Source organism: Sparus aurata, chromosome 19 (genome assembly GCF_900880675.1).
Source record: "Sparus aurata chromosome 19, fSpaAur1.1, whole genome shotgun sequence".
In the NCBI taxonomy this organism is placed as follows: Eukaryota; Metazoa; Chordata; class Actinopteri; order Spariformes; family Sparidae; genus Sparus; species Sparus aurata.
This window is the reverse complement of record NC_044205.1, coordinates 26,238,349-26,264,411: the sequence shown is the minus strand read 5'-3', so window position 1 is coordinate 26,264,411 and position 26,063 is coordinate 26,238,349. Positions and strand designations below refer to the sequence as shown.

At 42.9% G+C, this 26,063-nt stretch overlaps 1 protein-coding gene across 2 annotated transcripts in view; it reads left to right on the top strand.

The window, feature by feature from the left end:
* The first annotated feature begins 10,709 nt into the window (after nt 1-10,709).
* The window catches only part of drosha (drosha ribonuclease III), a 108,523-nt gene continuing 93,169 nt past the window's right edge, over nt 10,710-26,063 (top strand). Inside the window, exons 1-9 of one of the 2 annotated variants that reach the window (XM_030398738.1) lie at nt 10,710-10,882; nt 12,360-13,212; nt 13,297-13,365; nt 13,932-14,238; nt 15,705-15,846; nt 16,557-16,717; nt 20,308-20,388; nt 22,617-22,703; nt 22,883-22,969. In XM_030398738.1, coding sequence (XP_030254598.1) covers nt 12,362-13,212; nt 13,297-13,365; nt 13,932-14,238; nt 15,705-15,846; nt 16,557-16,717; nt 20,308-20,388; nt 22,617-22,703; nt 22,883-22,969 — 1,785 coding nt within the window. In that variant the 5' untranslated portion in view covers nt 10,710-10,882; nt 12,360-12,361. Of the gene's footprint in view, nt 10,883-12,359; nt 13,213-13,296; nt 13,366-13,931; nt 14,239-15,704; nt 15,847-16,556; nt 16,718-20,307; nt 20,389-22,616; nt 22,704-22,882; nt 22,970-26,063 lie in introns of those variants that run through there. The other variant, XM_030398737.1, reaches the window with a different exon arrangement.

Genomic DNA, 26,063 nt, shown 5'->3' with positions numbered 1-26,063 from the left:
ATTGCTGTAGGTGGAAAGGTTAGGATTTTCCATCATCATCATAAATAAGTGTGAAATTATGTGAATATTAGTCTGTATTCATGAAAAGAAACGTGTTCTTTCCAACATAAAAGAAGGTTAAATGTTGCATTGGTGAGTCACTTCTGCATTATGAACACTCAGAGTTGCAGTCGCTGAGTTTATGGACATATTTAAGCACGTGGCTGAAAAACCAACAGCAGACAATGAGTACATCACTGTGACATCACTGTGACATCAGTGTGACCCAAGGAATGAATGACCAGCGTCTGTCTGCAAAGTTAACAAAGACCTTTTTTCACATAACTGTAAACAGAGTTGACATTTCATCCGAACATCTTTCATCCCGTCTCCTGTTTGTGAGTTCTCTCCTCGGCGTCGACGTCTTTCTCATGCAGTTTTAGGTGTTTTGACCAAACCCTGCTCGTACATGTGTTGTTTTTCAGGTTTGCTCGCAGATGATAGACCCATCCTTCTCATCAACTCCTGTAGAGAGCAGATCCATAGGTCCAAAATGTTAACAGCAGTCAGATACTTGGTTAGATTTTAAGAAAACACTTTCCATAAATCTGTTGACACATGTTTGAAAAAGTCATTGTTGACTTTTGTCTTCCAGGCGACAGATTAGCTCTTTTTATACTGGGCAGTGAGCCGCCAATTAGGCCGTCCTTTTTGCGGCTAGGTCCGTGGATTTAGACAGAAGGCGGTAAATTGGGGGTCTGTTTTGGTCCACTGATTTGCCGCCTCGGAGGGTACACTTTTTTCAACCTCCATTGCTGTAAATCCGAGCTGTTGATGTGCCGGCAATTGCGTGAGATGGGCGGAGTTGTCGATGCCGACCCATAGCCGGGGAGTTTTAAAACCAGGAAACAGCTGATCACAGCAGTCAGTCCATCACTTCATCCGCGGACATCAAGATGAGCAACTGGACAGCTGCTGAGATCCAGGAGATGCTAGCGTCTCCTCGGTCTCTGTAGCTGTCTTCGTTGTCCGCTTGTTGTTGTAGCAGCAAGCTACTAACGGTTGCTACTTTCAAATTAAAAGCCCCCCGCTAAGAACCCAGTTCTAAACTCCAATAGGGTGCAATGTAAAGCTCTTATTTTGAAGACAAATTCGACCAGCTTCACTGTTCACGCCCAATATCGTGCTTCACGTCACGTCACATGTTTACGCCTACATCAGTGGCGGCTTTTTGGAAAAGAGGGAATATTACACCTCCGTTTTAGAAAGACAAGGTGGCACACTGCAGCCTTAACCTTGCTGCAAATGTGCTACTCGCCCACACACACACGTTTGTACTTTGGCATTTGCACTGCACGCAGTTTGAAAAGTCTAAAGTTGTGTTGTTTGTGCTCAGGTGGAGACGACAGGGCGGCTATAATAATGTAGATGAATAACCTCAGCTCTTCTTTGTATCGGCCTCTGAGTAACAGCTGATGTCGAAAAACAAGAAACTAACATATTCTCCTGCGACTCTGGAGGCTCCTCATTTAGATCCATAAAAGTGCTTAATTTATTCACTTATTTAAGGTATTAATTGTGTATCTATGTCTGTGTTTTATTACCTTGTCTGATTTTATTGATGATAAATAACACAGCTGTTTGTTTTTTAACGTACTCTTGTAAACTGCCCTCAGCTTGATTGGGAAAACTTGTCCTTTGTTGACACAAAGACACTGAGCAAACCTGAATCCTCCACATTTCATCCGCTTGCCTGAAAAAAAGGACAGAAACATCACGGAACAAACTCTACAATTAAACCCACTGAGCTCGGTCCACACTCTCTTCTGGAAACAGGTAAATGACAGATAATCACAGTGCTCAGGACCGACGCCAGGTACATTAAAGGAAACTTCGTGACCCGTATTTTTCTCTGAAATTCATTTGCTCTTCTCGGCACTCCAGTGAAATGCATCATCTGTCTCCAAATGAAAAATGTTCCCTTCAATTTCTGCATGTTACCCGCGGTAATTATGTGTGTCCATGTATGCGCATGCACGGTGAATAAGATGATAAATGCCAAATAATACGGAGCATGCTCCTCAAGAAAAAGACATTATCTGCATCCGTCAAGGGAGCAACTTTTCTGCCCGCAGCCCAAATTAGAATAATTACATCTTCTACGTGGGCTTTTTTTAAAGATTTATATATTTCATTTTTTTCAAATCAAAACAAGCCATGTGACACCTTGAACAACAGAGTTAAATTAATCCTCCCATGACTCAAAACTGCAGTGATTTTCAAAAGACGTCCAGTCATTATGGTTAGGTAACCGTTTTTAATGAATTGTAATGTGCAAGTAATAGCAGCGTGTCGGCCTGTGAGATCCTCTTTGATTGTAAGACGGTAAAAAGAAAACACATTACATGAGCCGAGTGTCCTGCAGGTAAACATGAGCAAGAGAAAGAGATTAGTTACACAAGTCTGGTTTAGTCCACAAACAAAAAAAATGGCCTTATTATTTTAATTTGATTTAATTTTAGCTCAGAATAAGGGACAGAATAAGACTCTGCAGTAGACGAGGGTGAACACGCTGAATTCTGACATGTGAAGCGATGAAACGTCATCAACATACGAACGTGGCGTGTAAATAAAAAAAGGAATTTGGGAATCTGTGGTCGTTTTCTCTTCTGTTCCAACCGTTTCTGGTGTGTTTGTGACGTGCAACGTGACGCTTGAGATTAAGATTGCCGGCCGTCCTGCCTGCAGGACGTGGAAGTGGGGATCGATGGGTGATTTTAAGCAGTTGCACCTGCTGATTTTGGTGGAAAAGCCTCCTAAAATCTAACCGTAGTCGAGTCAAAATGAAAATGTCTTCAGTAACATCTTTCAGCGAAGCGTTCGCGCACCTGCAGATCGACAGCGGCCTAAATGATGAACCACTTCTTAATGTTCTGTGACTCTTTGACGAGATTAAATATCCTAGCCGGGTTTTCTCCAGAGGTTACTCTTCATCATGGGGTCTTTGATTCAGCGAACAGGTGAATTTGTAATAACAAGCGGTGAGAACAGTTCATGCCTGCGTACTTAAACGAAGAACGTCTTTAGAAAATTTTTCTAAGCAGCTATGGAATGAGTAATCGTGCTCATCGGTGATGTAACTCTTCAAACATCCTTGAATTTTTTTTCTCCGCTATTTCAATTAGACACAAAACCTCTCAGGCGTAGGCTCAGAGCGCGGTATGAAGGCGCTGTGACGGTCGAGGACAGTTTGTGGGACTGAAGCGTGAAGGGCAGAATAGGAAAAGGTGACCTGAGAGAGTTAATTAATGCTTTTTTTTTTCTCACTGCAATGCATCAGAAACGCATGATAACAAAAGCGCCGCAAGCAGAAAACCGGGTCCGTCATCAACCGTCCACATCAAATGCTGCAACGCGTGAAGCTGTTTGTGTTTCCGCCCCGCACTGTTGGACCCGCGGTCATCGCCAGCCGCCTCCACTTCCACTCGCCTGCACTCATCTGAATTTTTCAGCCCCAGATAATTCGCTGCTTTCCACCACGCTGCTCAAACCTCTTTTACCCTCACTTTTCATTTTGTCAACCCCGCAGGCCTCGGATGAATACACGAGTGACGCAGGTTCTGCTCGGATCCGACTCTCCGAGAGAAAGTTGAATGAGAGAATCTGAGTCACGTTGCTGGTGGCCTTGTTGGTTTGACCACAGCTTTGTGTCACGGCGAAATATCAACTGATTATCAAGTTTCTGCTGTAACATCACATCCATTTATAAAGCCAGGAGCGGAGGATGTCTCTGATTAGTCTGTTTTAATTAACAGCACATCACTGTCACTCCGCTTTAAATAAAAATGTCAATTCTCGAGCTTGTTTCTGAGTCTTTAACCTGTTGAGCTAATGAACTGCTCTCCTCACAGCAGGCAGAATCAGACATTTGGTCTTGGTACACGGGATGTAAACACAGACTTTCGCAGTCAACTTGTGCACAAAATCAGAGGAATCGTCGTTTTGTTTCTGGCTGATATGTTTCCCCGTCTGATCACAGACTTTTTCTATTCAAATGTTTTTAAGTTGGCTCTTCTTTTAAACTGGACGCTGCAGTAACTCTATCACCTGTCACAACACGGGACAGGATAGGGCTAGCTGGTTAGCATGCTACCTCTGTAACACAACACATTGATGTCTCTGAACGACAGAACTATTTATTTGAACGTTTTAAAGGAAAATGACTTATTGATCCGAGCTGGAGGAGGAGAAGGGCTGTGGAGAGATCTAACGTATCTTTTTCTGACAATTTTGGCATTTATCTCAGATTTTGAGGGTAAAAAAGTCTCTATAATAATTTTTTTTTTTTTGCAGTGGGGCTGTAATCCTAATCTGTTCCTGGAGTCCTTTAAACAAGCAAGTTACAGTAGTTGAATTATTGATATCTAGAAGTGCTAGTTGGTGGATTTTGTTACCTTTCCTCCTGTTTCCAGCGTTTAAGCTAAGCTAAGCTAAGCTAAGCTAACATGGCTGTTCACGAATAACTTTCTCCCCCCACGTGTCATTTAAAATGACTGTATTGTAGGAGTGTGGATCATTTTGTTGAAAGCCATGGGAGACACATCATCCCAACACGTGTGAATACTCATTTGTTTCAGCGCGAGTGCTCGAGGGAGGAATAAAAAGTACCTCTCTGTACATTAACGCCAAGGGCATGTGACGAGTTATCACCGACATCATCGCAGAGATGCACCGCGTGCGGGGGGACAGTAAATGCCACGACCGCAGCCGCGTCGTAATGTTTTCCCCGGCGAGCCTCCAGCCTTGTGCTCATTCGCTTCAATGCTGAGTGTATTAATAAAGCAGATGACCAAACACTTTGCATAAGCGCTCCTTATTTTCATGTGGGACCCGTGAATAAATGAGTTCGCCTTGGAAAGTAGCTCAATTAGCGCATTCCAGCATGCAACAGAAGCGTGTCATCACAGAGGTCGCTGCCTCTTCTTCTACCTCTGCTTTAAATCGAAGCGTCGATACAAAAACCTTTTAAGTAAGATTATTGATCTGATAACCTAGACACCGGCTCAGGTGGCTCTCTGTATTCACACCAGCTCTTTTTGATACAACTTTCATAAAAAGGTGCCTCATAGCATCCGCAGAGGCCATGGTGAGCCGCAGATGAGCATATACGCCTCTCATGTATGTTATTAGCCTTTGAATAAAGCTTTCTGGAGAAGATGAAAGCACCCCTCAGCTAAAGGAGACGGAATAATCAGCTAGAGACTCACATAGAAATGGAGAAATGAATAGAAAAGAATATATATATATATATGTATATAATGTGACGTGAGGTCATTTTGCTCAGTTACTGTCAGATGAGTTGTGTTAGATCAGATCGGATTAATGAGCCCGTCTCATTTGGAGAAACGCGTTACGCGCTCTCCACCGTCTCGTTGTGTCTTTCATCCTTTTTTTTTCGGCTGAAGAGGAAAATTGTTGTCGCCTGTGCCCTCGCTCTCCCCAGGTGTCGTCTTTTAATGTCCCGTAATGACACGAGGTCAACACTTCAGGGTTGTTGCTGAAGGTTGATCAATGTAAAAAAAATTAAAACGTGACTATTAACATGCTGGAAATGTAGTCAGTCCATTTCTGCGTTTCCAGTATGTGAAATGAATCTTTAAAAACACGTGGCCGGTTCACGGGAAGCCATGTGTTGCATTTCTCTTGAGGAGGAGAGAAAATCTTTCTTTTTTATTTATTTATTTTCTGAGCAGAGAGAGGAGAGAGAGGGTGTGACCGGGACAAAGACAGAGAATATTAATGCAGCTCGAGGGAACCTGGAGTGCATCATAATGGAGTTCTGCTGACCGTCAGAAATGTCAGGGATGAATTCTGCCTCTTTTCTCAACTCCGTCACGTTCTCTGCCGAACGAACGACAGGAATGTAATGCGGAATCGATGTCAGGACACATATTTGTGTTGAGTGTTTGGTGATGATTGAAAGAAGATGGAAAACAAACTGGCGGTTGTGAGTCAGGTGGGCTGTTCTTCTGCTTGTCAGTGGACATTTCAGGGAGAAACAACCCAAACATACAGTGTTCATCACAGTTTAGTCACATTTTAGGTAAAGTAGTTTGCTAAATTGGTAACTGTAACATCTGACTGCTATATAAATAATCCCAAAACCGTGGGCTTAAAGTCGGCTAATAATTATAACGAGGCCAATTACATCACAACGCCACGTGAAGGCTGTCCTAATTCAAAGGCTCCTTCAAATGCAGCCCACAAATACGTCCTTCTTTTCCCTGTTTTTGGAGGATGCACCGCTACGATCCTTCACGGCCTCACATTTCCAAAGATTCTTTGCGCACCGAAAAAAGAAGAAAGTAAGAGAGAAAATGGCGACATCGCGTGGCGTAGATCGTCACTCTCGCGCGCCTGGGGGGTAGAAATCATCACGTAAGGGTAAAACATCTGGTGACGCAACCAGGAAATGCTCCAAAGGCTAGACCGTAACATTTAACAACAGCTGATGCGGTTAACAAGGTCTCTCTGAAGGACTCGCCTACAAAGACCGCAAAGGCCGAGTCCTTCAGAGGATGCAAACCCTGAATTGAGACACGGCATACGTCACAACGCCGCGCAAAGGCTTTTCCAACTCGAATGCAGCCCACAAATGCTCCTTCTTCTCCCTGTTTTTGGAGGATGCACCGCTACGATCCTTCGTGGCCTCACATATCCCAAGGTTCTTTGCGCACCGAAAAAAGAAGAAAGTAAGAGAGGAAATGGCGACATCACGTGGCGTAGATTGTCATTTTCGTGGGCCTGGGCAGTAGAAATCGTGACGTAAGGGTAAAACATCTGGTGACGCAACCAGGAAATGCTCCAAAGGCTAGACCATCACATTTAACAACGGCGGGCGCAGCCGTCGAAGGTCTCTCCGAAGGACTTGCTGGGTCCTTCGAAGGATGCAGCTCCTGAATTGGGACACAGCCATTGTCTGCCTGTGAGGGGATTCACAGGATTAAATGATTCATGCTGCTTTCAAATAAAGGGACAACCTAAAAACTGGAGTGTCGTGTGCCTGATGTGGGTTCTCGAAACCAAAAGTAAACGTGACCAGGATATTCTCCTGAACCTAACCAAGTAGTTTTGTTGCCTAAACCCTAAATACCAAGTGCAAAGTCTCCTGGTGAGAGCCTCACTTTAATAACCGTAGACTGGCGAATTGTAGCAGCACGCTCTTTGTTGTGAAGCCGACTGCATCCATCACTAAAAGCATATACAGTCCGAGCCGACGGTCGTTCTCTGTGTTTTCTTTTTTTTTAAAGACGGAGAAATGAAAAACGTCGACCCGGCAGCTTGGCATCAGATCACAGCTGCAATAATGTTGTTTTTTTCCCGACTTTGTTAAAAGCACATTTAGTCTGGTTGAGAAGTAACATGCACAAGGTGGTCAGATGCACTTGTTACCCTGGCAACCGTGGATATGTGCCCAGGTGAAACAGGCCTGAGAGGTATTACCAATCTTTACATCGCTATACGGTCTTAAAGAATGATCTCATGCAGGTGCTCAATAAAGAACCGAAGAGTTCGTCTGTCTTCCACTTCTCAGAAATGTTCACGACTAAATGGTTCAACATCTGATCTGTACAGAAAATAAAACCTTCCATGTTCAAAGGAATTCTTTGTCAGGCCGGTTGAAGGACGCCGCTGTGCCTTCAGTCACAACAGGTAAGAAACGTTATTTATCTTTCACTTCAGCGACTGCTGTTTCTGAAGCACGAGCGTTTCAAGAAAAGATACACGTGCAAGTCAAAAAATGCTTTTGGATCAGATCCGTTACATGTCAGGGTTGTGAGGTTTTGCTGCTTTTGTCATATGATTTATATTGATCGTAATATCTTTGTGATGTTTCGGACTAGTGGTCGATAAAAACAGGTAATTGAAGATGTCACTTTGTTGCTTGATGAAGTTGTTACGTTGCCCTTTTCTGACAGAGTGTTGATTTATTGGGAACGGATAATATAACTGTTAATTGCAGCCAAACACTGTAAAAACTCAAAACTAAACAAGGATGTTGGTCTCTTTTTTTTCTCAAAAATATCTTTTCACTTAATGCAACACACAATCACCTGACAGGTAACATTTAGTGAGATATAGGGACTTGTTTTCACACATCTTACTTCAAGAAATCAGAAATCAACTTGAATCCATTCTTTTATCATTTTATTCTTATTTTTGAAGATGCATTATACATCTCAGAGGTGTTGGGATAAATTGAGGTTTAGGGAACTGGGAAAGTATTTCTTTATGGGGCACCGTCATCATCCGTGATCTAAACTGTTGCTACATTTTTCAAGCACACTATTTCCTGGACTATCCGGATCAGAATCTGTTTTGTTAGCTAAATCTGCAGGTGTACAGAAAGTGTGTCTTAACATTTGCTTTCAAAAGAGTTACATGGACAATTAGGAATAGAAACAGAGCCAAAGTAAAGTTTAATAAAGAATGTATCTATGATCTAAGATTTCTTGACTCCAGACAAAAAGTAAAAGATAGAATATGCGAGCGAGTCTGTCCACATACTTTTGGCCACACAACACTCCATCTAGCACTCTGTTTTCTACACAGGGTCTCCCTCGCCGGGTGATTAACGGTCGGAGCAGAATGTGTGAGCAAACTGTGTGGGCTCGGCCACCTTAACCTCCACATCGACTCATCGGGAGGCGCATAACATCACAGCAGGGTGCACGTCAATGCTGCAGCACAAAGAGGTTAACGACTGGGCCGTGAGCCATGTATCCACAGCGGCGTCTCCTGAGAGCGGGGTCAGATCGATGCGGGCCAGAGGTCCAACAGGTTCCCCTCACAGAATGATTTGCATAGACGAGGCCAGAGTGTTTTTAAAGAATAACAGAGTTCAGCCTGAAGACACAAGTGTACTATAAGAGCTGTTACTCATCCATTCATTCTTTGAATGATGTGTGGGGTGTTTCCATGGTAACGCTGCATCGATTCAGTGTCATTCATTGTGATTTATAAGAATACCTCTGCTGGCCTCTGGTGGATTCATGGTGGAAGCACACAACAGAACCAGAATTGCTTACGAGGGATGTGCTGTGGCCTGTAGGTGCAAAACAGCAAAAAGCACTAAAAGTAATTTAAAGACATAATAAAACTATACAAATATACAGTGTGTGGTTTTTATTTCCTTTCTGAAAGTGTATTAATGGGTTTAATTTCATCCAAATTACCAAAAAAGATGCTGAAATCCTGCAAGTATTCCTCTGTGCAGCAGCATGTAACCAATGAGATCTCAGATATGTGAATATGTGTCATTTAATGTTCAGTGTTGTCTTTGTATATAGGCTGTTTTCCCATCCAAGCTTTTGTTGTTTTACTATATTATATAAGGAAATATAGATTTGTAAAGAGTTTAATGCTCCCGTTACTCTCAGGCGAATACTTTGGGGGCAGGAAAGGGCATTTTTTCACCCCAGACTTCTGGATATTTAGTTCATATTTATTTGAACTAGGACCATTTAAGACAATATGATGTAGAACCTGTGTGTTTTCCAGGTAATAGGCGCAGTTACAGGTCATCTGCAGGCTTATTTTGTCATCAAACAATTCAGGCTTCAATAAATCAATGATTGGAACATTTACAAAAGTTATGACAGCTTTGGGAAAAGTTCAGACTGTCACCTTTCAAAAGAGCCTAAAACCGTCTGTACTTCAAATCATTCAACGACGATATTTATTTTATTCTGGGCTGCACTGGTTTGGGCATTTTAAGATGATCTGATCCACATTACCAGGAATGGTATTAAAATTAATTGTGTTTCACTTTAAAAATGCACCCATTTAGATGACAGATATCCATCTGCTCCACAGAAATGGAAACGTGTAAAAGGCTAAATGTCACGCGAGTGGTGTCATATTAAAGGTCAGAGAATGTCAGGTCGGCCTAACTTGTTAAAGCTTTTTGGAACAGTGATTTGAACAGCTTATGCTGCGGAAGAAGTCAGGATTCTCCCACAAAAATCATTTTTCTCTCTGGTCAAAGAAGTCTCGTTTTAAATCACTCATTGATGTCACCTGGTTATGTTATAAAAAGGTATTAATTTAAGCTAATTTAAACTTCTGTGACCTGAAATGTGCACATACTCATTAAGTGTGGCAAGATAATTATAGATTTATGTTATGTTTTTATATTCATAATTGTACTTTTTCTAAGGTAAAACCTCACTTCCATGCAATCAAGAAAAGTATTGATTTATTTGGACAATAACCTTAAAAAAACCAAGACACCCGTTAAAACTATGAGACTGTATTTTAAATTTGAATGTTTTGAATTTGAATGTATAAAAGTTACTTCTTTATATCCATGTTAAGCCATGTCATGTTTTTTTCTTATGTATTTTCTTTTGCATTAATCTTATTATGAGTATTATTATTATCTTAATGTATTTGTTTGTTTGTTTGTCTTATTTTCTTGCTTGCACATTTTTCTTTTCTTCTTCTTCTTCTGCCTTGTCAATAAAATAGAAATACAAATAATGTCTCAGTCCATTAAATTTAATTAAAGTAAATATATTAAGATGAGTTAACGTAGTGTTTTGTTTTTTTCCTGCAGTGGTGTCTCAGTCCGGCGAGAAACGCTTACAAATCATTTCATTGGTCGAAGGCAGATTCGCTGAACGTGATTGGTGCGTCCTTGTCCCTCACCCTCACCCCTCCGACTGGAAACACGGTCCGTCGGAAAGCGTGGTACCCAACAGAAGACTGACTGAACCTCATAGCTTCCTATTAATAACCCTGTTTTAGACCATTTACACGTGTGTAACTGTATGTTTTTAAACTCCGCGGTGAAGATAGAATGATTAGCTTCTGTTCCTAGTGCTCCTTTTATTTTCTGAAGGTAAGTTCTTCCTCACGTATCCAGTCATTCTGTGCTAGCAGCAGGCTTGCTAACAGGTTACCGTTTGAAGCTTCTACCTAGCTGCTGCTGTTAGCTTAAAAAAATACGCTATGCTAATATTGACCAAGTGTGACTACTTTATCTTCTAATGGTGACATTTATCCGGCTAGCTTACGTAATTTTCCTGCGTTTTATGCGTTTTTATTGGAGGGAAATGACATCTGTTGAAGCTAACGCTAGCCAGCTAATGATGCTCATGTCAGTGGATGCAGTAAGTGTTGACGGGATGCTGCTGCAACACGTAGGAGATTAACTGACGATTGATAATGTAAATTTAGTATGTTATGCTACATTGCTTCGTGCATTCATTCATTTAGGTGTATCTGTGAGATGTCATATAATAAAAAATCATAAAATAATCACCACAGACAGACTACAACATTCACAAATATAACTTCTGGATATTAGCATGTAAAGCCTTGACACCATTCAGAGGAATGTGTTTTTCTTACTTAACCCAAACAACTCAACCTGAGCACAACTTCTCCTGTATACCACTCATGACCATCACGTAATGAGAGGCCTAACCCCAGGGGGTGAAGGTGATTTAATATCTAATTTAAAATCCATCTTTTCCCCACGTTTTTACTGAACAGCCAGGGTAACAAGTATCAGAAGAATGTATCGATGAAACAGTACACAAAGCAGTGACCAACAGAAATACGACAAGTGAATTTATTGCATCTACATTTCTGACGTCTTTTTCTTTTACGTTTGAATCGCTTAAGAACTCAAACGATGTTACTACGCATACATTCATTGCTTTGATAGCTTTCTCGTATTGTGAGGAAGAACCTGAAATGCCCTGTTCCATTTCTTTCATAAATTCGTAAATCTAAAATTTCGTGTAATCTGGCTTCCCTGTCAACTTCCGACTTTGATTTCGGTGCATTTCCTTTCAGTTATATTTCTTCAAACTCCCTTTAGACATGTTTATGCCCTGAAGCTGTTAATTCAGGACATAAAAAATGCATGTATAGATTCACAACTCTGATCAAAACAGCTTAAAAAGTTCTGTGACTTTGTTTAAAAATAAGGATAAAAATTAATACAATTATAATAAAATAAAAACTTTTCCCCCCTCAGGTTGTACTTCTAAAATGCATGCGCACAGTTCTATGACACCAGCTTCTTTTATGCCTCAGTCTAGAGTGCTGTGACGCTGTTCAGTGGGACAAATACGTTTTAATATCTAATGTGTGAATATCTTTATCTTTCTTCTCTTGATATCCTTCTCTCCATGCCTGTTAGATGTCCGTATGCAGCTGCACCAAATCTGTTGAAACTGTCGTGAATCTCAACCGTGCGCTCGCGTCAGTGCAACAACATGAGTGGCTGATATGTTTGCAGAAGTTTTCCTTGGGTTGTGATACCAGTTAATATCAATTCTAAGCTGATTTTTTTGTCTTGTTTGCAGTCATGTCCTTCCATCAGGATCGAGGGGGTCCCAGAGGAGGAATGCCCCCGGGTCAGCATGGCTCACCTCAAAACTACCGGCCCACCAACCTGAGGCCGCCACCTCCGCAGCCTCCTGTTCCTCAGTACCACTACGATCCTCAGGCTCCTCCCGGTTCAAGCTACCATGGAAACAGCAGCTACATGCCTTCGCACTCTGACTTCATGCAGTACCCTCCACCAGCAGCGTCCCAGACACCCAGTCCTCTGAACCAGTGCCCGGTGCGCCCACCGTTCCCCAAGCCCCCCAGCCGGCAGGGCTTCCCCGAACCCCCGCCTAACTTTCCACCTCCCCCCCTCCCCGGCTCCACCGGCAGTCCCACACAAGGCTCCCAGCTGTCGGCTCAGAATGCCTACCACCCTTACATGATGCCTCCCGTGCCCCCACCAGCGTTACCACACCCAGCCATGCCTCCGCCCATCGCCTCTCAATCTATGAGCTACCACTCTCCGTACTCCATGAACTACCCCCATCCTCCTCACCCTCCCTTCCCTCCCCCGCCCTTCACCGGCTACACTCAGAGCCCGAGCACATTCAAACCCGACCACACCTTCAGGCACGGGGGGCAGTACAAGTATGAGAAGCCCATGGACAGCAGGAGGTCTCCAGAAAGGGGCTATCGCCACGATGACCACAGGCAGAAGGGCTATGGCTACGGCAGTCACGGCGAGAAGCATAAAATGGATTTTTCCGGAGAGAGTAAGAACCGCGGGAGGAGTCCGGACAGGCGCGGCAGGCCGGAGGGAGGACGGTACAGGTCCGAGTACGACAGAGGCCGGACTTCACCCAGACACAGGAGCAGAGATCGCAGCAGGTACAGACACGGCAGCAGTGACTCTCCTGAATGAGATCAGTCAGTTAGATTAGTTCTTACTACCATGTGTTTGTCTGTTCACAGGGAGAGGTATCGTCACAGAGACAGTCGGAGGTCCCAGTCGCCCGACAGGCACAGAAAAAGGCCTCGGAGGTACAAATGTTGTCCATCGTTTGTCTTATTCGATCTGTTGTGAAACACGTATCCCCACTAAACCTCCTTCAACATTTTAGGATTCTTGGATGATTATTTTTGTTCACTTTTGGGCTGTTTTTCATGTACATTACAGTGGAAACAACAACATCTTCTACCCCTCTCGCATTTCCAAGTAGTGTTATCGTTGGCACAGAAGTTGCAAAGACAACTAGATTGTTTCTGTTTTTCCTTGGAGTAACATCGACCATCAACACAGGACGTAATGTGACTTTATTCATTCATTCAGTCTATGATGTGATGAGACATGAGAGCTGATTGAAATGGTGCCAGGCTGCCAGCCGAGCTTTCATTTTCACGAGTAATTTTCCTCACACACAATTCTAATAAAAACGAACCTGTAATTTGAGTTCGTGGTGTAAAACAGCAGCGCTCCCCTTTAATAACTTCAGCAATTAGATCTTGCTCAGGTGTCATCATGCGACCCTAACTTGGTCCCTTTAGTCACATCATAATCACATCCTGGCCGATTACGATAATTGTCTCATTTTGTCTGTGCTTTGCAGCCGGTCCTCGAGCAGAGACAGGAAACGTGGCCGCTGGGAGGAGGAGCGCGACAGGAGGTCGGAGAGCTCCTCCGGCCTGAGCAGGGAGCGCAGCTACTCCTCCATGAGGAGCAGAGACTCTGAGGAGTCCTTCGCTGACAGAGAGCGAGAGCGGGAGAGGGAGCGGGAGCGAGACCGGGAGAAGGAGAAGGAGAAAGAAAAAGAGAAGGTGGATGAGGAGAAGGAGGAAGAAGAGCTGCTGAAACCCGCCTGGATCCGCTGCACGCACGCTGAGAACTACTACTCCAACGACCCCATGGACCAAGTGGTACCGTCTGCACTTTTGTCTTTATTATATCCGTCCTTTGTTCAGCTGGTAGCTGCTGTAATATCTAATTGTTATTATACTCCTGGTTCCCTTTTGCAGGAGTTTGCGAGTCCATAACAATAAAACTGTCGTTGCCTGCAGTTGGATTAACAGGAGAATCACTCGTTTTAATTCAACGCATCGAGCACGGTGCCCATTAACGCCGAGCACACACTCGCTTGATTTTGTTTTATCCGACTGACTGGCAAACGAAACTTCCCTAATCTTCTGTCTGCCATTTTATCAATTTTGTCTGGTGCTGCTGTTAAAGTGTTGGATTAGCTGCTCTCCTGAGCTGGATGTTTTTCAAGCCTTTCAGCTAATAGCGAGCACTCAAAGTCGCTCGCTTTGCAAATCACCACCTGCCCTCTCAAATGCTTTTTCTAAATGTGGGTCTTTTGGATAGTGCCAGCTCCTTTCTCTTCTCTAAAACTCTGACCTTTAGTGGTAGTCTCTAGATGCTCACTTTATGCTGTCATCAGCCAGCAAATTACACATTCAGCCCGACCTGACCCGTCCTTCAGTAAAACCAAAGTGAAGGTAAATGTCGAGATGGAGAGGCACTCTATTTCTCTGCTCCTCCATGAACGGATTCAGGACTGATCAGTCGCTTCTGCAGTGACAGTAAAGACACTAACTGTTGGAGTTATTCAGCACACAGATGGCTGTCATCACTCATCACTCTTCTACTTTCCATACAGATGTGCCGACCTGGTTTGACTCTTCTTTGACTAATGACGTGCTTTTCTTGAATAGTGGTCAACGTATCGGCCGTCCTCACAGCGTTACAGAACAATAGCTGCGACCAGAGCTCTGCTGATTTAGTTTTGAACACTTTTCATTTTTTGTAAACTCTTTAAAAAATAAAAGTCCCATTATTTTAGTTATTTAGCTATTTTAAAGAGTCTGTAAATCAGGACATGTTGGGTTTTCACAAGCAGGAACACAATAAACAAGTATAATAAAGCAGATGTCTGAATGTAGAGAGAAACTAAACTAGAGAGAGACTTTCAGACTTTCTCTGTGGTTTCCCTGCACAGACAGTCTTGCAGTTATGACACATGCTTGTTTGAGAGTTGGCTGCTGTTGCAAAATGTCACTGTAGCTCATTTGGAGGCCTGGCTGGGCTCAGCCTGGTTTGGTAAAGCTGGTGATGGAGAAGCAAATGAGGACAGGATGTTTTGACTCTGCACAGCCTGAAGCGGCATCGTTTTATTGTTTACTTTCTTATTTTTTCCCCCTAAGATAAAAAAGTTGAATTAGACGTATTTAATTTAGATTTGATTCGAAGGAACGGCTTAAATCAGAAGTTTATTTTCCATGTTTTTACGAAATAAGCCTTGACTTTATTTCGACAAACAGCTGCACTGAGGAACTATCATGAACTTTTTATCTGAGTGTGTTCTGTTTCGCTTGGTTCCGTTCAGGGCGACTCTACGGTGGTCGGGACCAGTAAGCTGCGGGATCTGTACGAACGCTTCGAGGAGGAGCTGGGGAGGAGACAGGAGCGAGCGAAGGAGGCTCGACCGCAGTGGGAGCCGCCCAAGACCAAACTGGACGAGGATCCAGGTCGAGTCGATTTATCATTAAAGCACCTCGATGCAAACATTAGCATGAGCCTGTAATTGAAAGATGTAAGTTGTTGTGGATAAGCGCAACAGCTATAAAACAATATGTGAACAGTTGATACATCTGTTTACAATCTTCGTGTAATTGATATGCACACAAACTTGCCGTCTTCTCAGCAGTGCGTTCGGCTGAGGCAGAGATTAAGTTCAGTGTTTATGATGTTATCTGCGGCGCTGTCGGCTCGATTGTCTCTTTCAGCGCCGCAATAATATAAATCTCGCTCAGGGAGATCTAATTTGCTCGACATGTTACTCCGGGCACCGACTCACACAATCAAGCACTGGAGTTAAAACGCCGATAAGAATTGAAGACTTTGCTCGGCTAAGAAGCGCGAGCTATTCAGCTGGCGGGTAATTAAAATCCTCACTTTGGTGGCGAGGCTTCTTTTTTGGTTGGTGACAAAGCACCAGATGTCACCGCTGGCAACTGTGCTTGCTTGTTTAATCTCAGATTCGTTTGGCTCGAGAAATTAGGTAACAGATCTTAAACTTTTCTCTGTGTCGCAGGCAAACAATACGATTTGATGCGGTAGGATACTTTGTGAGGGCGCAGCCGAGCGGAGGCTTCACCAGGCTCAGCCAACGATGTCTCGGCCTTCAGCCCTGTGAGGTTCAGATGATTAAAGACCTCTTTTGCACTTTTTGTTTCAGACGACAGCAGCAGTGAGTCAGACTGTGAGTCAGACGCTGAAGGGAGCACCTGCTCCAGCAGCTCTGACTCAGAGGTGTTTGATGTCATCGCCGAGATCAAGAGGAAGAAAGCTCATCCTGACCGCCTGCACGAGGAGCTGTGGTACAATGACCCAGGGCAGGTCGGTCTTTGTCCGCTCCGCTCACGTGTAACATGTGTTATTATTAGGGCTGTCAAACGATTCATTTTTTTAATAGCAAATGAATCGCATTTTTTTTGGCACATTTCTTTCTGTTCTAAATGTACCTTAATGTATTTTGTTCATGTTCTTAATACTTTTACCAACATAGGAAAGGGCAAATATGCTTGCTTTATGAAAATGTTTATTCAACACTTCAAATCATGCAGGAAAATAAAAGGCTCAAAAAATATCCCCTCACCCTAAATGGGATCAAAACATGGTGATGTCAGATTTTGGCGAGGGGGGGCGGTGGGCTCTCTGCATCTGCCGTGTGTTGCTTGTAAATGATATTTGAGACTCGACGTACTTCAGTGGTAACTCATTTCATGTCGACAGTACGTGCAGATAACTTTTGTCTTATCGACCGAACCATCTGGCCGTGTTTAGAAAGTGAATTTGCCGTTCATAAGTCCTTTCTTCATTTACTTTCACTTTCACTTTTCAGTCCACCGTGTTTTTCCCGAACGCCAACCCTGCTTCTTCCTCTTCTGATTCCCTTTCTTATTCTTCTGCCGCCCTCTGGATCAAGACTAGAGGTGCCACCAACGGCCGTAAATCAAACAATGCGCGTTTTTCTTTTTTTTTTTAATACCGAGCGTTAATCGCGCGTTAAAAAAAATTTACGGCCTTAAGAGGATGTTGCGTGAACGAGTTAACGCGTTAACTTTGACAGCCCTAATTATTATAAATCCAAATGTTATGTTCATATCCAATTGTAACCTCCTCCTGTGATGCTACACAAGTCTGAGATCCGAAACTTAGTAACTTTAAAGTGGAAATAACAGCGCAACTAATATCGATATCGATATCAGAACAACGTAACGACCTTGAGATTGTAACATACTGCAGGGCAGCGGCCAAATCTGGTTTCCCACCTGACAGCAGCTGAAATGTTCACTTCTCATCCGGATGTCAGTTAACAGCAGATGGCAGTATATAATAGTGTTAACACAAAGCTGTACATCCTGACGAACATCACCTTTTTTTACCATCTTAAACTGCCGCTACATGAAGAAGACAAGCAGCCAAACTGTGCCAGGATAATTAACAGTACACAGCGTTTAAATGAAATCTAATAAACACAAACAAATGATATAATCCACTTCGGTTAAATGGATTCAAATACAGATTTAGTTCCACACTTTAACAGATTTCGTGCGGATAACATTTTGTTTTTCAAAAGACGGCACATTAGTTCAACCGTCACTGAAGCAAGCCGCTGGTTTTATTGAGAGCGGCAATCAACTTAATCTAAGTCTGATGTGTACATGAGTCATTTTCTTTTTTTTGCCTAATGAATAATAATTAGCTGCTTTCACTCTGTTAGTAACCTACTAAAGGAGAAAATAAGATCTGCTGTTGGATACGATCCTAAAAACAAACACTCTTCCATTACAAGTCAATTTTAGTCTTAAATTAATTAAAACAAAACCAAAATTTCCCCAGACTCCTTTTATCAAACGGCGTCTGTTAGAGAGTTGTTGAGCAAAGTGAAACTCCAGTGGCAAATTCTAAATCATTAGTGACTTCTTGCAAAGTCGGCGTTAAATCCAAAACATCAAGTTGTTTATTTCCTTGTAAAAAAGTGTCAGTTTAGAGCCAGAAGCAGACAAACTGCTGCGACTCACCTGCCAACGTTTAGCAGCTGTTTGAACACACAGTTACACTTAATTTATGAGGGAAGATAACATTTTATTGACAGTAAACATGTCAAATTAACAAATACATGAAGGGTTCGGGAGAAAGTCCCCAGACTCCCTTTACAAACCGCTCAATTCTGAGACTTGTTGAGTCCGGCGATACTCTGTCGTCTCCGTAAACGCTGTTTTATGATAAATCCTTATTTATTCAGGCTTTCTCGTTAATTCGGCAAATGTTCCTTTAAAGATATTTCTTTATTTGTTTAGAAAACATCTTCCCAGATTGTCACAGTGATGTTTATTTGCATACAGAGCGGAGGAAGTGAGGTCTGATCACATGTTGAGATGTATGTTAGTTCCAGATGAAAACCGATGAGCTCAGTACAGATGTTGACACCAGGTCTGAACACTACAGAGCAGCCGTCTACAATAGAGCTAGACAGTATTACCTTATTGTAGATGCAGCTGATAAGTAACTGAAACAAAGCATTGCAGGAATAACAAACAACGCCTGAGGTAGCAGAAAAGAAACCGTGTTTTCATTCCACAGTTTGTCCACCAGAGAGCACTCACAACTTTATTTCTTCACACTGCAAACATCCAGCTTGGTCACAGCTCCTTTAAAAACAAAAAGCAAGTCATTCTTTTATCAAAAATTAACATTCTGTCATTATTTTTCTTAAAAATGGCAACATAATTCCAGATAAGAAGGCTTCATCGCAAACTAAATGCAGTTTAATCATGAGATTAACTTGTAGTTTAACTGAATTTTATTGAAAACTGTGATTTAAAGAATCTTAATTGTGAGGCCCAAAGAGACGTAGAAGGATGCAGCTCTGCCACGTAGAGTCAGACAACCGGTTTGTAGATATCTGCTGCTCAGTTGAGCCAAATCTGACCAGTTTCTAATTCATAATAATTAAATTCAAGCCTTTATTTGAGCCTCAGACATCGTTGAGGTTTCCCCTCAGTCGAGATAAACGAAAAAACAAAGTGAAAACATCTCAATATTCAGTGAAAACAACGGCACACTGAGGTTAAGTGTTTTGAGAATGTGAATTTTGTCTGTTTATACCAATTATTGAACGTTCAGTCGTGTCCCTCTGCCGACGTTCATGCACAGTTGAGTATGATGGAATAAATTCAGCTGCTGGTAACAGATGGGAGGCTGATCTTTGCTGTGCAGGAGGATCAGACGGCCATGAGCGATGCTGGAGGAGAAAACTATTAGCTGACGAGGAGCAGAAGTCGCACGGAAATGAGGATAATTCTGATCCCTTTAATGCATATTTCACATTAAAAGATATTTAATATGCTGCTCGTTCTGTCGCAGCTTATGTTTTTGTTTTTTTTACAAACCTTTCCAGCGTTTGAGCGATGGCACGACGGATGCATACACAACTTCTGCTTTCCCTCCTAATCACATTATAAGTTATGATTGGCTGCTAATGGAAGAAAAACATCACGATGTGGAAAACGCAGCAAGATGTTTCAGCGTTATTTGATTGCGAGCGCCGAGTTCAGGCGCCTGTCTGGGAGGTTTTTACAGTCATTTTAGTAAATATTGGAAATCGCTTGCTTCAGTAGACGAGGCAGTTTGCGCTCTGACATCTCACTTTGCGATTGGAAAAGAGTTGTTTCTCCTTTTTTTTCTTTTTAAAAAACGAAGTTGAAATTATCGGGAAATGCACAGAAAACGTCGATGAAGTCTTTTTTTTTTTTGCCCCCTCACGTAGCTCAGACGCCATCAAACGCGACAAATCAGAACTCCAGTGAAGGAATAAAGGTCAGGAGTGTGCAGCGGTGCAGTTTGAAATGTTCTGCAGCCGCTCCGCCGTACACGGCAAGTGAAGCAGTTGTGTCTGATTTACGTATTTTCTCTCTGTCCAGATGAATGATGGCCCCCTGTGTAAGTGCAGTGCCAAGGCCAGACGTACAGGGATCCGCCACAGCATCTACCCGGGGGAGGAGGTATGACACGCCGTGAATAAATCACCCTTTCGTAACCTTGCACACAGGGGCAAGGACGTTTCTCTGCTCTTCTCTGTGCGGTGGCCGTTTTTTCCTTTTGTGTTAGAGGGACAAACGGATTGTGTCATCCAAAAGAACCAAATGATGATGCTAGAGCTGTAAGAATGAGAGAGGAGAGTTGATCAGTACCAGTGACTCAACTATAGATATTTCACTATTCTTGTTTTCATCATTATTGAAGTATTTACTTTTAAAAAAAAAGAAGGAGGCTTTTTTCAGATGGAGGTGAAGTCAGTCAGCGTTATTTAAAGGTCGTTGATTAAACTTGAGTGCGGTTATGTTTTTTTTTTTTTTTTTTTACCTTTGCAGGCGTTCAAGCGTTATTTGAAGGTCATTTTTCAGAGAATCTGCGTCGGTGTAAATGAAGAGGACTCGCCACCTTGTTAGTCCATTAGTCGACTAATTGCTCGTTACTGTCTTGGTTGACCTGGAAAATATGAGTCAATTAGTTGTTTCTTTTAATGGCTTCACACAGTAAACAGGAAGTGTGACTGTATTCATTAAAAGGACGTCAGTCAATTTCTTTTTTTATAATCAGGCGTTGATGTTAAATGTATGGCGGTATAATGGTAAATGTAGTTTGGTCTTAATGTTTAGATTCTACAAAATCTATCTGCAAACCGATCGCCAGAATTAAAGGGATATTCCAGTGTAATTTTAATCCATGGTCTCAATCACCGTGAAGCTGTATTAGACTCCCTCTCGAGAGATCAAGTTAGCAGACCGCTAATTTACGGAGTTTTATCATCCTCAGAAACGACCGCACGACAACAATACACTGCAGTAAATGGATCCAAATATAAACCGCCACCAAAAAGCCACAAATAATGCTCAGAACAGCACCAAACTTCAGCAACAGTACAAATAGGGACTCAGCACATAGTCCGGGGCATCTAACCTCCGCTAGCTTAGCTGGATTTCTACTGAAAAGCTGACTAAATTTACCACTCTTCTGCAGCAGCTTCCTGTTGACGGGAAGTCCCGACGAGTCGATTACCGAGTGCAGTAGAGTTCCGCGGCTCATGGATGAAAATGTATGATTATGACTCCATGGAAAAGCAATCAAAGTTCATATGTGTCTTACCTGCCAGTTTATAACAGTTATTATCAAGAGCGGACAGGGAAAAGAACGGAATTGAGCATTTCTAACTGCACTCGGTAATCGTCGCGTTGGGACTTCCCCGACCCGGAAGCTGATGGAGGAGAGCTGAAATCTGTTTTTAGCTTCACAATAGAAATCCAGCTAAGCTAGCGGAGGTTAGATGCCCCGGACTATGTGCTGAGACCCTATTTGTACTGTTGCTGAAGTTTGGTGCTGTTCTGAGCATTATTTGTGGCTTTTTGGTGCCGGTTTATATTTGGATCCATTTACTGCAGTGTATTGTTGTCGTGCGGTCGTTTCTGATGTTGATAAAACTCTGTAAATTAGTGGTCTGCTAACTTGATCTCTCGAGAGGGAGTCTAACACAGTTTCACGGTGATTTAGACCATGGATTAAACTTACACCGGAATATCCCTTTAAATGTTGGCAATGTGTGATTCAATTTTAAATCATTATCATTCTGTGCAAACTATAATAAAATCATGTTTGGGCTTAAAATACCTGCTGTAGTTTCCACAAACACAGCTGGAAATTGTCCTAAGTTCTTCCACTAAAATATCCCAGTGGTGTTATTGTTACAAATGTTGTAACGCCGTGTTAAATTGTCAGAAAATGTGGATTTATGACTATTGAAACGCAGTCTCTGTGTCACACACTGTGGCATTGTTGCCTGTTACTCCGCCTTCGATGATTCCACCTCCCCATTATGTGAAGGCGATATGACACGTGATGTCGATATGGTTCGTACAAATGTGAAGATGTCAGTGGTGTGCAGAGATTGCTGACGACTGAGCTGGAATGTGTGCAGGGACGTCAGCTGTTTAGCGTCGACTTGTACGACCCTGATACCAAAAATGACAGGGACGCTGTGTGAAATGTAAATGAAAAGTCTTTGGTTTTTTCACCTGCAGCATCCCAACTTTATTTGGAACTGCTGTAGTCGGAAACAATCCTAAAACTGAGATACTGAGTTAGTGTATATACATTATTACTTACTGATTATGCCGTTTTAAAGATGATTAGATATACAGATACATGTAGATTATTGAGTTTGTGTCTCTCTCAGCCTGTGAAACAGTGTCGAGTGATGAACAACAACGCAGGAAAACTGTTTCACTACAGGATCACTGTGTCTCCGCCCACCAACTTCCTGGTAAGTCTCTTTTTTTATTCAGACCCCCAAAATAAGAAGAGCTGCTTTTAAGTATTTCATGTCTCTGCTACTTTAATACAACACTGTCTAAAGTCTGCAGAGTTTATTTGAGTTCTTCTGTAGTATGTTTGATGTGTTTTCTGTCCGCTGACAGAGCCGCACGCTGCTTTCTGTTTCAGACCGACAGGCCGACGGTGATCGAGTACGATGACCATGAGTACCTGTTTGAAGGCTTCTCTCTCTTCTCCCACACACCTCTCACCAACGTAAGCCTGCTTTGAACTGTTAACCTTACAGGCCACCATCCATTAATTCTACACTGCTGCATGTTTGAGAGCGCACCTGTTCTGCCTGTTTTTATATTGAATGTCATCTTAGATTTTTATTTTTTTTTGCCTCTCGTATTGTGTTTTCAGGGGCAGGTGCTCACACTGACTGTTCTTGACTATTTCATTTGAAACGGTCCACTTAAACCTCACGAAGGTGAAATGAAAATTTAAACCGCGCTGCTTAAAACTTCTGTAGAAGCTTCTAAAACTGGAATACCTATGCAGTGTTACGCACAAGGCTCGATACTACAAATGTTCCCCTGAAGACCAAAAGCTCATGAACCTGTTATTCATAAAGTAAATCGTCATGTGCTTCATAATATAACAATCACCCAGAATGCCGAGTTCAAGCTGTAAGATTGTGGCCTTGATTTTCCACTCGCCGACAGTTTTTTGGGAGATTATCGACAAAACCCCGAGATCAGAGGCAAATCTGCGCCCGCCCCTGTGTGTGTGAACCGTTCAAAGACGTGATGCGAAAGTTCACCGATGCCTCACAGACGCTCGAGATGTCAAGCGGGCTAAATATCCCGCTTGTGCCGAGGAGCTGCAGCAAGCTGCAGCCAATGAGAGCAGACGCTCCTCTGCTGCCGTCTGCAGCAGCTCTCTGAACCCGCTGTTATCATGCATCAGTTTGCTCGGAGGCGGCACAATGATACACTTTCTATCAGAATTCGTTGGCATACACACAAGCTCTTCAGCATTTGTAACCCCGTCGTCCTTGCTGAACTACAATACAACAATATGTTTTCAGTGAAATATACTTGTTTACCTCTCCGCTGTATTCTTCTGTTTCTACCTCGTTTAGTCGCTGTGAGTCACAACACAAACGGCTCGGATCGCTTATGTACCGCGTCACTTCTCTGTGGTTTTCGTGACAAAATGTTGTTTGTGGACCAGATGGACCTTTTTAAGGGATTCCTCCCAGTGAGAGGTCTTGTTGTAGTGTAACCCCCCCTGCTGCTGATCAGTCATGTAGTGTGTGTCCTTTTTCAAAACACACACACACACACACAATGAGTTACCTAATGTGTAACCCTGCGAGTTTTAAGCATTCAGGTGTGTTTACAGGTGTCGAGTAGCACAACTGCATGTGTGAAAAAAGAAGGAAGCTGAATGGAACCTGATAAACTGTGAGGCCAAGTTGCATTGTGGTAAATGTAGGCGGCAGGCTTTTAAAAAGCAGTCCACTGGTCTGGTGTTGGACTCCTAACAGACAGTTTAAAAGCAAATGATCAACAGGAGCCTCCTTTTGTAGTTTTATGGCATGAAATTGTGTCACACAGACCAAAACATGAGTTTATTTATTAATGTAGACAGAAATGGTGCTGCAGCCTTGCATCATATTCCTGGGAGATTTTGACAAAATTGCTGAATGAAAGCGAGGATTATGGTGAAATCTTCTTTCTTTCTTATCTGTTTTTACTGGCTGAGATGCATTGTGGGTAGTGTAGGCTCTGGACCCCTAAAAACAAATGATCAACATAGACACAGCGGATTTATTTTCAACCGTCCAAAATGAGTCAACCTGCGATACAAGAGGTGCAACTGCTTTTTAATAACAACATTACATCACCCACAATGCATCTTGGGGTGACATCACTGGACTACCCGACTGCCTGCAGCTTCCTCTGCAGCCACAAAATTGTTTATACTACTTTTTTTCACACATGCAGTAGAACTCCCCAAAACCTAAACACACTTTAATGTGGACGCTCAGTAAATGTTTGCTGTTTGCTTTCCTGTCTCAATTATAGACTGAATTAATAAGTATAGTCAAGAAAATCACAATAATCCACTTTTGTGTCAGTTAACAAACACACCAATCAAACTTCTAATAATGACAAGAATAAAACCAAACTTTTTCCCCTTTTATTATGAATTTATTAACGTATTTTCTCACCTTTTGATTTAACACCTTTCTGGCACGACGCCCGAGGTGCTGTAGAGAAACCGAAAAGAAACACGTGTTTAATTTGCGTGAACGGACGACGAGCAACTGACAGCAACAGTGGCCATGAACAGAAAGCGAGGGATGACGTCAAAATTTCCCCAAATCCTTCGTCTAACTATCCTACAGATGAACAGAAACTGGAGTTCTCAAAGAAACGCGCTCTAGAAGGCGTTTTGTGGGACAGGAAAATGTTTGTTTTGCAGAATATCTGTATTAGCATGGACGAGGCTTTAGTTTCAGCTGCACAGCCTCGTCCTGGTTTTCCACCATCATTTGCTGTGCGAGTACGAGCCCGCCTCTGAGAACCTCCGCTGTGTAATGACCGCTTCATAACCTCCCTCCGTACACTATTTGACCGCTGCTGCTCATTCAGCTCTTTGCTGACCACGTATGATCCCCCCCATCCTCCTCCCACCGTCTCCGTTCAAGCAACACGTATAATTTTAGGCCAGCGTTTGAGTGAAAAATCCCCTCCTCCTCTTACTCCACTCTCCTCGAAAATAACTTCAAAATCGGCTTTCTGGCTTTTCGGGTCGGCCTCTTTGTTGCCCGGACAAAGTGCTCCACTCGCTGCGCTGACCTTGTCGCTGAGTCCTCTCCCTTCACTTTTTGAAGGCCCATCAGCGACTGTCAAACATCGGAGAGGTCGTGACTCTCTCTCTCTCTCTCTCTCTCCCTCTTTCATCCCAAGGAGGAAGTTTAAAGGGGAGCGAGAGATCCGTGGGGGGGATCACCGCACCGCGTTTCCTTAAAGTGGGAACATTTATGTGCCTCGTGTCCGTCAGCGTGCTCTCGCGCTCTTCCCCGCATGTTTGAATAATAAACTACTTGGTCAATATCCGTCTAGCTTGAAAAGAGCCCCGAGGATTAAGGCGTGATTTGAACTGGATAATTTAAGCAGGCCTTGTTAAAAGCCCGGGGTAAACGCTTCGTGGCAGTGCGGGGATTAGAAACCTCGGAGCGTAGTGATATTAGCCCCCCTGCTAGTTAGCTGCCGGGATGGGCAAGAATGAATGTGGCTCCCAGGTTAATCTCTTAAAATGGACCCCCACGCTCTGACAACAAAGACCGTGTAAC